This window comes from Pseudoliparis swirei, chromosome 16 (genome assembly GCF_029220125.1).
Source record: "Pseudoliparis swirei isolate HS2019 ecotype Mariana Trench chromosome 16, NWPU_hadal_v1, whole genome shotgun sequence".
NCBI lineage: Eukaryota > Metazoa > Chordata > Actinopteri > Perciformes > Liparidae > Pseudoliparis > Pseudoliparis swirei.
The window spans coordinates 10,439,622-10,450,776 of NC_079403.1; the positions used below are offsets into that span (position 1 = coordinate 10,439,622).

The 11,155-nt window shown below is 43.3% G+C and overlaps 1 protein-coding gene and 1 long non-coding RNA gene across 2 annotated transcripts; both read right to left on the reverse strand.

The window, feature by feature from the left end:
- Positions 1-925: 925 nt before the first annotated feature.
- LOC130206364 (uncharacterized) lies at positions 926-2,360 on the reverse strand. Its single transcript, XR_008834097.1, has 2 exons — positions 2,106-2,360; positions 926-1,962 (listed from the first exon to the last, which is right to left on the reverse strand). It is a non-coding gene; the product is annotated as an uncharacterized LOC130206364 (long non-coding RNA).
- Positions 2,361-4,612: 2,252 nt separating this feature from the next.
- rnf6 (ring finger protein (C3H2C3 type) 6) lies at positions 4,613-10,278 on the reverse strand. Its single transcript, XM_056434296.1, has 4 exons — positions 10,225-10,278; positions 8,993-9,148; positions 8,615-8,779; positions 4,613-8,252 (listed from the first exon to the last, which is right to left on the reverse strand). Exons 2-4 carry the CDS (start codon positions 9,132-9,134, stop codon positions 6,409-6,411), a joined length of 2,151 nt encoding a protein of 716 aa, XP_056290271.1. The 5' UTR covers positions 9,135-9,148; positions 10,225-10,278; the 3' UTR covers positions 4,613-6,408.
- Between the last annotated feature and the right edge of the window lie 877 nt (positions 10,279-11,155).

Sequence of the window (11,155 nt, forward strand, 5' to 3'; positions counted from 1 at the left end):
CATCCGCCATTCCTAGCTTTAGCCACCCGCTCAAAAGCAAAAAAAGTGTCAGGATCACTTTCATTAAATTGCGGTAACAAGCGCAAGTTGTTAGCATCGAACATGGAGGCGACTTGGGCCCCTGTACACCGTGCCACTCACCCATGGAAAGACGCTGTCCTTCCATATCAATTTTGGCTTTCTCAGTCTCCTGCCGCATCCTCTCCACTGCAATCTCCTTTTCAAACTCCATATCATACCTCCTTTTGTCATGACTCAGCTGCAACAATAACATCTCCTTCTGCTGCTCAAAGGACAGTGAACTAGCTTGCAACAGAGGTTTTACCACCCCCTCTTTCTCTGCCGGCAACACTCCCGTTTCACATAATGCCGACACAATAGAGGCTTTTATAGTGCTTTTTAGCCTCTTATCGCCAACGACTTCCACCGAGAAATGTTCCGCAATAATGAGCAGCTGCTCCATTGCGAAATTTCCAAGGGCTTCCTGAGACGGAGCCCTGATAAACGCGTCTATATCCGCCATACTACCACGCCACACAGGAGCTTACACTGAGAGAAGAAAAAAAACTGATTGGAGTTTCCCCACTCACTACGACACCCGCTAACTAATCACCTCCCTAGTCTTCATGTGGTTACTTGCGGGTACTTATGCACTACAGACCGCTGGCGAGCAAAGCGACTAGCAAGCTAGCAAAATACTGCGACCACGGCCATGCCCCCAAACCAAGTTTCAGCCACTTTCACCACAACATTACACCCCGCACAACGACCCCAAGGGAACCGTCGCTACCACCTATCAGGAGAAACTCCGTACAAAATAACGAACTAACTCAAACACACAACCTTATCTTTACCAGTTCGGACGAGCCCCCAGCTGTCATGGCTTGGCTCTCAGCCACAACAAATGCACGATGGAGACGGTGGCGCGAGTAGGAAAAAGAGAAGTTTTATTCCACCGCTACAGGATAACAACACCGGCGGAAACACAATTCATAGGCCGGAGGTCAGCTGTTCCTGGCTGCTCCTCGTCCTACATCCTCCGGCCAGAGAGAGCGACACTGCAGCCCTCCTCAGGTCCTTTATGGAGATCCTGATTGGATTGAGAGCACCTGGGGAGAGGCTGCACCTGGAGCCAATCAGGGAGAGAGAAGCACACACACACCCACCCACACCCCAGCAGAGACAGTGAGGCAGAGGTCGTCACAATATATATATATTGATTATAAATCGCAAACTGCTGAATTAAAAATAATCCAGTAGAATATGGTGACATTTTAATTCTCTTTCACACAACGTTCATGCGCCTAGAACAACTGAGCAGGCTATAGGAAACTGGCAGGTAAGGTTAAAGGTGCCACCCTTTACTGAGAGATCTGAAGACATACACTGGCAGCCTGTGTGTCACTATGCTGTTGAATGCCGTATAACAGCTAAGCATACTTAAAACTAGAATGGGCACTCGGTAGAGTGCATACCTTCGCATATCACAAGATTGGGCATTGAATTATGAACATTTTGGCATTAGTTGCATGCCAATTGGACAAAAATGTATCGTGCTATGGTAAAAAAAGAGTTTGACCTTTCCATGACCTTGACCTTTGACCCGATTGATCCCAAAATCTAATCAAATGGTCCCCGGATAATAACCAATCATCCCACCAAATTTCATGCGATTCAAGAACATTTTGACCTGTTCATGACCCTTGACCTTTGACCCGATCGATCCCAAAATCTAATCAACTGGTCCCCGGATAATAAACAATCATCCCACCAAATTTCATGTGATTCGGTTCAATACTTTTTGAGTTCTGCGAAAGATTTTGACCTGTTCATGACCTTTGACCTGATCGATCCCAAAATCTAATCAACTGGTCCCCGGATAATAAACAATCATCCCACCAAATTTCATGCGATTCGGTTCAATACTCTGAGTTCTGCGAAAGATTTTGACCTGTTCATGACCTTTGACCTTTGACCCGATCGATCCCAAAATCGAATCAACTGGTCCCCGGATAATAAACAATCATCCCACCAAATTTCATGCGATTCGGTTCAATACTTTTTTGAGTTCTGCGAAAGATTTTGACCTGTTCATGACCTTTGACCTTTGACCCGATCGATCCCAAAATCTAATCAACTGGTCCCCGGATAATAAACAATCATCCCACCAAATTTCATGCGATTCGGTTCAATACTTTTTGAGTTTTGCGAATAACACGCATACAAATAAATAAATAAATACACAGCGATCAAAACATAACCTTCCGGCATTTTCAATGCGAAGGTAACAATGCTATTTCTCTCCATATTGCAGGACTCATACGAATTGACCAATCTAAATTCTTGAGTATAATATTGCTTCTGCCTTTTTCAATATTCTGACTTAACAAATAGATTATTGAGAAAATTAGTAAATTGAAAACTAATGTTAGTTGAAGCCCTGCATTGAACTAGTGAGTTTAACAGTATATATCAAATACATAAAAATACATGATCTATACGCCTTTATTCTGAAGGACAACTGTCAAACGTCCGCTCCCGTCATGTCTCCATGGCTCTGTGGCTCTGTGGCTCGGCTTTATCGCAGGTGCGGGTTTGAGCCACGGGGGCGCGCACCGGCCTCATTTCGCAAAGTAACCAAAAGCTGTTAAATGTCATTTAATCAATTTATTTAAAACAAATAACTCGTGAAACATAGTTTTACCTGAAATATTACGTGAAATATTTTCTGATTCCAGTTTCGGTTTTTATGAAATAAGTTTGCTTTGGGGGAAATCTGAAATAACGTTATAACTAGCTCTTTATACGTGTTGGAGTTAATGCTCGTCATTTAAAGCAGTAATAGTAATGTTTGTTATTTTAGACTCCTGGCTTTAACGTTAAATATAACTAGTGTAAGCTAGCTCGTTAACGTTAGCGAGCTAAACCTTGAAGTTAACTGAAACTGTGGGAACCAGAGAGCGTTAAAATTATTACATTCTGAATAATATTCACGTATTTAGCGAACACTCACCTGAATGACTAGTTTTGCGGCCACAAAGCCACACAAACATGCACAGAAACGTTTTGAACCACGTCTGAAGCATAAACCCACCTGTGCTCTATGCAAACGTCTGTTTTGTGTTTAAAAAACGTTTACGTCACAATGTGGCAACCCCGTTGGCGCCTGTCACTCGCTCTAAACCAGTGGTCGCCAACCCGTCGATCGCGATCGACCGGTCGATCTCGGAGACGTTCCCTGTCGATCTCCAAAATAAAATGAAAATAAATTCAGAAACACATTGTTCCTTGTTTTCGAACATTTTCTGAGGTGTCTTCTGAAATGTTTTCTTTCTGACTGGAAGATTGAGGTCAGAAAAGATCTCCGCCTGATTCATGAACGCCTGAAAACGGGTTTGCTTACACAGCCGTGTTGTCAGCTGTGCGCCCCGAAAGAGGGGGACGTACCACTATAGGTGAGGCGCAGGGGAAATGCAGAAACACCTTTATTGATAACTTCACATATTACACAAGCTCAAAGTACACCGACATAAAACTAAGTCATCAATAAATAAATGTTGAAATGCCTGTACCTTCGTGTACATGTTTACGTTACGGCATTAACAGGTTACGCCTGCGCATGCGCGACAGCCGAGATTCTTGGCGACTTGCCAGGTCTTACCTCCGTGAGTTGGGTTTTTCTGCTGTTGTCCTTCAAAACAAAAGCTCAACATTTAGCTTTTTTTTCTTGTCTGATAGAGCAATCTGGTTTACTTGAAAGTGATTGCAATTGCATTTATTCTGTTATTTGAAAAGGGACAGATGCAGGAGTCACAAATGGTGATTCTCATATTTATTATTTTGAAAATTATTTAAATCTGAGGATGTCTGTATAGCTGATGTGAACGTAATCACCAACGGTCTGACTTCAGAACCAGTCCCAGATGAGAACACTTTCATGAATACCAATTTTGCCCCGAAAAACTCGTCAGTGGAGTTGAGAAAATCACCAAATCAAAGACCAGGAGCTGGATTACTGACAGCAGCTCACAGACGGCCTCAGACTGTCTGTCTGTGCTTATGAACTAACTACAAGCTCACAGAGTTCAGTCACATCCGTCACACTGACTGGAGTCACATGGCTTGATGGCATTGTGATGAGAGCTGAATTTACATGAGTTGCACTGACTGATCATGTTGTCAGTGTCGTGTTGTAATTGGATTGGATTCAATTTATTGTCATTGCTAGAGTACAGGTACAGAGGCAACGAAATGTAAATAAATACAACATTTATATTGGTAGTTCATCCAGCTGCTCATTGAAATGTGTTTTTTCTTGTTCATATTGTGTGCGGTTAACAAATATCTTACTTGTTATATTACACTTAAATTCTGTGTACCTGGTCACATCAATTTGAACGCTGGACCAAAATGACAATTAGGCCAAATAAAAAGTCATAAGTCCAGTCTGGACCGTCGTTTTCTCTCAACGCCTCAAAGGTAGATCTTGCCGGTCATGAAGGCGGAGGTAAGGGATCTTGGGCTCAAAAAGGTTGGTGACCACTGCTCTAAACTGCGCGGGCACAGCGCTCAGTGGCGCGCGCTTACACACACACAACGTGCATTCCGAAAGTCCAAGCATAGCAAAGCTGTATTTTATTCCATTGTTAAGGAGCAGAGAAAAAAACCCATGTCTGCAATTTATTACATAGTAACATATTTATCTTAAATGTTTACTCTCATCACATCGAAACATAATACATATTTCAAAAGTTTCCATCTTATTAAATAGGAACAGAATAAATAGTAATTTCTGAGCTCATTTGCCACAACCCTCTCCAAGGTGGACATAAGTTGAACAGAAGCCTTCTGAGAACCAGGTTTACTGGGACACTGGACATTTTCCTTCAGCACCCACACAAACGTACATGCACCCACAATTAAACCATACAACCCCCCCCAACAAACCTCTCTCTCACACACACACGCAGCTGCATCCTTCCTGCTGTATTATTAGTGTCACATTAACTGCAGCAATGTAGCAGCTCCTGTGGACTGTTGGTGTTCAAAGTGACCCTGGTGGCAACACACCGACTAGGGGGTTCAATTTAATAAGTCACCTGTGCTACACTAGGAAATGCCAACATCTGAGCAAGTAATGTAAAGAAAAAATAATAAAGTGCTAACAGGATTATCATAACTAACACTGCCTCATTCAAGCATTACACTGTAACCATTGCACAGGGACAATAATGAAATTGAGATGAGTTAACGGATTCTCAAAATTGTAGATGTTCCAAACATTGAGAATTTGGCATCAGCTCTCTCATAAAAATCGGGTTTTTTTAAAAGAGAAAATTAATTTTTATTGTTAAGAGCTATGCGCCAGGTTTTTGCTCAGCCGATGTACCAGACTTAGTACTCAATGAAACTTTGTGATATAGGTTCCGGGGTGTCGGTCAGATATGGATCCGCATTAGCAACAGGAACCAAGAGGAAACTTTGATTTCAGGGTAAACAAGACTGTTTTTAAGTGGAGATGATAATCAGGCATTACAATGTAAACAACAATGAACAACTCCGTATTGCACAACTCATACTAAATTACATCTCTGAATTCCTGATTATCACATGCCTTCTGCCTTTTCACTCTGTGTGCTGCTGATATGGGGTAATGTTTATCATTTCCAAGTGGGTGACCTTTATGGATGAATTCTGTATTGCAATTATACAGAAATGTATGTATGGAAAGAGCTTAAACAAATACTAGACATACAGAATAAAACTTCTTTCAAAATTAAATACATATGTCATACACATCCCAATAAATCATATTTCTTAAACAATTGCAGAGGGACACTTTAAAATGGATGTCAAAGCTTTAAAATGGTGAATTATAAAACAAAACAAAGAGTTTCCTGCTTCCGTTCTAAACACATGGCTTGTGAAGAGCTACTTGTGTCAAAACAATAAAAAACTACAAGCAGTGGGGAGTTATTTACAGCTTATACTGAAGAAAGCAAGTCTAGAAGTGATTTGTGTGGACCAGCTGTGACAAGGAGATGTCACACGTATGAGAGTTAAGGTGAGACGAGTCAGCTGTGACGTCAGGAGCTCCTTAATTAAGCATTAATGCCATCCAACGACATGGGCCTCTGAAGCTTGGTGACAGAAACCAGTGAAACGGGTCATAGGAAGAAAATAAAAGTTGCTGAAAACAAAGAGTCTAAAAAAATAAAGTTTAGTAAATTCTCTGCATTTATAGTTTTTTACCCCGCACTTTTGGTTCAACCGTCTTCAACTTCAACACAATGGATATTTTCGAGAAAAAAATTAAACCATTAAAGCCCTATGTACATGCAAAGCCCACTTGGGTCTACTCAGTTCAGCCAGCCAGGAACTTGATAGCTGTGATTTTGAGCAAATGGGTCATTCTTGATGCACTGCGAGTATGGGCTGCCTGCAGATGGGGCAGGTGTTGTTTTCAGAGAGCCAGCGGTCGATGCAGTGGATGTGAAATTCATGGGAGCAGGGCAGGCGGCGCAACTTGTTGCCCTGGGCATACTCATTGATGCAAACACTGCATGCACGACCTATCTCCCCCTCCAGACTGGCTTGACCATAGGTGCGCGTGGATAGATTGTCAATCTGCTCTTTGGTCAGGCCCCTCGGGTGTTCATCATCCTCCTCATCGTTGAGTAAGAAGAAGTGTGCAAGCCGGAGGATAGGTAGAGTACCATTTTCTACCAGGTTGTTGGTGTCTCTGCTGGTGGCTCGGCCTTCTGCGGTGGTCACTACGCTTCCTCCGAGCCTGGCCTGCCCACCCTGGTCCTCCTCCCCTCCCACCCTCTCTTGATCTACCCTACCTGTACCAACTTGGCCAGCTTCGGTCTCATTTGTATGCAGACGACTGGCTGGGCTGCTGCTACTATTTGTAACACTAGCATCTGTGTGGCTAGGTGCAACAGATTCAGAATCAGCCTCTGTCTCCATTAGGGAGCTCAGCTCCCCAAATCCAGTCATGATCTGGCGCAAAATGGAACGCAGGGCGGTTGAGTTGGGCTCCCCCAGGCCTGTCTCACTGATGCGTCTCAGTGGAATCCGAATAGTGCTCACATAGGTGCGGATCCCAGCTCGCTCAGAGCGGGAGATGGTGCGTCTAAATCCACCACTGTCACTTTCAAAGGTGACTGTATTCTCTGCAACCCGGGCACGAGAACGCGTTCTGCTGGCGATGCTGTCCCGATCCCGGTTTTCACCAGGTCGGATTCTTCTCACTTGCAGGTCCAACATGATGGTTGGGTGCCGTCGCACCACTGCACTTCCTGCTCCTACTACATGCGATTCACCATTGCGTTCTCCTGCGTCTACAGTTAGCTCCGTCAGAGCTGCAGGTTCTGCCACAGCCTCCACCGTCTCCATGGAAACAGAGCCTGTGCCACTGCCTGGCTCAATAGTTTGGCTGCTAGAGCCACCGACACCACTACTTGATGGGAGAGCGGTACTGGCAACAGGTATTCTGTGCAAGGGGGAACGGCTGTGCCTTGATAAGCGGGATGAAACCCCGGCCCCTGCAATAGCCCTGCGTGGACGACCACGTGATCGAGTCCTCCTGCCACGCGATTCATGTCCCACTGCTGGGGCCTGAGACCTAGACTGCAGTGACACACAGGGACAGTCTAGAGAAGCAGACATATTATCACTGCTCTGCTCTACTTCGGCATTCAGGCCTTGATGTTGCGACGGTGTCAGTTGATCAATAGGAGGGTTGGGAACAGTAGGAGGAGGTGCCAAAGAGTGCAAAGTGGCACTTCTCCTCTGAACAGCACGTGGGGAGGCCACGGGTGCATGAAGTGCAGGGGGGCTCATAGAAAGAGTGGTAGTGCTGTTGCGTGCACGCCGTGTCTGCATCCTCCTACTGAGGGCTGGGCGAGGGGTGGGGTACGGGACTGGCCTTGGCGTGGTTGAAGGGCGAGGGTTGGGAAATGTGGAAGCAGTGCGTATAGAGGGTGAAGTTATATTCTGGGCCGCCACTGGCAGTTCTGCAGTGACCACAGTGTCATTATACTCCCCCGGCTCTGGCTGATCATGGTTAATGTTGATCTCAAGGCTAAAGCGGAATTCTCCACTGTTAGGGTTGGTCCGGCTGACAGCACGCCATGTTTGGTTGCCACTTTGCCCACTGCGAGTAGCATTGCCAGTGCGTCTAAAAGTGTTCAGCCACTCCAGTAATGAGTCACCATTAGATGGTTCGGCTCCTGGCTCTGCGGCCCCTGTAAAAAAAAAAAATTATTGGTAAGCCTGTAAACTAACATGTATTCCTCCTAAAATCCAAAATCAATAAAATGATTGCAATTTCATGGTGTCCATACACAACACTTACAGTTTTAGCTAATCTATTTAATATGTTCCTCAAAGCCCACAAGTTAGCTATATTTACTATGTCCCATACAGTTTCAAATATGTTTCAAAAGCACTCCGCTTCATCAGGAAGAGCATTATAATGATCTACAGTATATATTATACAGTTTATGGGTTTGTTTAGCTAATCGATAGTAACTTAACCAAAGCCATATTACATCAAGCCAAATTGGGAAAGATCAGATAAAGACAACTCCTTCCCAACTCTCCCTACCTGCTCCTCGTCTGCCTCCAGCCGCTCTCTCCTCTCCCTCGCCGCTGCTGCCCTGCTGTTCTCCAGAATCAGCGGTTTGCGCGCGCTGCTCAGTACGGGGCTGAGAAGACATGCGCTCTTTTGCTCCATCAAGACGCTGCCTGAGCTCCTCAGCAGTCACCTCCCCTGTGAAACATATGAACATGCAGGCCGTTATGGGTCGTCAGAAGTAGTGAGTCAAGAAGAAATATTGCTGCTCCTATTGGGAGAGAAGATTATTGGTAACATAGATTGTGGCATATAGCATACTATAAGTGTCATATGTTTGGAATATGTGTGAAGTGAAGCTGCATTGACAATCACAATCAGCAAGTTAGCATAAGATGCATCTCTCCTCACCAGGGGTGCCAAGCAGGTTGCCGTCTCTCATTAGGCGGTACTCCTCTTCATTTAATTCATTAATGAAGTGATAGTAAGCCTCCTCCCGATGAAGACGCTCAGCCTGCCTCTGCCGTTCGTCTCCCCCACCAGGAGGGTCCATCACCTTGAAAAGTGCTGGCAGAAAGATGAGTGAGGGCGTCAGTCAGAGGTGGAATGTCATCTGAAGCTACCCACTTATAGCATTACATTTAGTATTTATAAAATAAGGCTGAAGTCAAAGGTTGAGCCTCTGTATGCTCATTGTGTGATTACAATATGTTGCTCAAGCTAATGACTATTCGACTTTATTTTGTCAAGAAAAAGAACGAATGCTTTTCTTAGGCATATCTCGCTTACTGTTTTTTTTTTAGATACTAGCGCGAAAATATAATTCCAATTTAGCGTTATTCGAGTACCATAGCATTACAATGACTAATCTCTCGTCAAGGACGACAATTAAGACAACGCCATCCATTTTCTATCGAAAGATTTCACCAGCAAGAGAAAGCTACAGTAATCTTGCTTCCGTGTAGCAAGAAGACTAAGGCCGTAGATTCAACTAATTTAGCTTGTGGATTAATGCTCGATGTAGTCCCTGTAAGGAACCGCCACTAAATATCCCAACAACAACGCTTCGTGTGAGCTCATGTTAGCCAAGTTACAACAGTAGCCACGGAAGGCCATGTTGAAGGCAGGGGAATAAAGCAACAAAACTGGCGTTGTCATCCTGGTTCGCCACCAATGACCGGCCTAGCGTTATTGACGGACACGCCGACCGTCCAATCAGCGCGCGACAAAGGCGGGCCGACAATAAACTAAACGGAGGTCTCCTCCATGTAAACGCAGGGCAAAAAAGGAAAGACAAAGAATCCTGTCGGCTTTATCACAGAATTACATATATTAATGCGTGGCAATGATTAACTGCGTTTCCCCCCCCAAACACAATGGGCCGCTTTGAGGACCTTTCGAAAATGCGACGTGTCATTTTGAATGCGCAATGATTTCGTTGCTAACCAAGCACTAGCAAATTAGCACATCTAACGAAAGCGAATAGCAGTCCGTCGACACCAGACACAGATGTGCGGCTGAATAACTATTCAGATATAAAGGTGACACACGGTTTTACGAAGCAGTTAATGTATACAGAACATATACGTAGCTCTGACATAGTTTTAGAAGAGATGACAATTACATTAAAAGGAATTTACTACCTGACAAAGCAGCGGTAATATGGACGGTTTCCTTTGCACTCCCTTCTCTCTCAAGATGGGACCAGTGGTGCTACATTACAGTGTCCGTCAGAAACAAATTCCCTGGCTACATTTGTTCCTAGGTAACACAGATATGCAAATCATAGCTCTATATTTGTTGTACAAAAATAGATCGAAAGAAAATGGTCCCGTTAAATAAACGAGGCACTCTTCAAACCGTTTACTAAAAAGCCATTATGTTATTTAAACTCTTATTGTATTGTACAATTGTGGTTAACATTTTAAATGCACGGCATTCAATTTTAATGTATTATTTTACATGATGGTATTAACAGTCTTACGTAAATAAATAATTTGAATTAATTAACATCCAAACTGAAGAGCTCATGTCCTAAAACAGCTTTGCCACAGTGACCTTAAATGACCAGACAAGAAGTTGCCCCAGATAATTCCAGGTTAAAAAAAAATACTTTATTTGTATGACTGAATAGCATTGGTGTGTATAATACAGTGAATATCGTGACAGGTTATTGCTTTAGTGTTACAATAAAATGCCTTACATTGATCAAATCTTGTGATCATTTGTAATCTCCGGATTATCTTGTCTGCACCACTTTAAAAACAAATGACAAATTCTGTTTTATTGTCGCTTTGTTAATTAATTTCTCTCCTTCACCTTTATTTACTTCATTATATTCGGCTACTTCTTGGTTCCAGTGCATTTGTTTGTTTGATAAAGCACTTTGAATTGCCTCTATGTTAGAAAGGTGAACATACAACTGCTTCTTCTGCATCTTTATTAATTATTATCATTCTTCCAATGAATTAATGTACTTGTTATATTATTTGCTTCATTAAACATTACATTGATTAATATATTATTTTATACTGAGATAATAGACAAACATCTGATGATGATATTTATTTTACG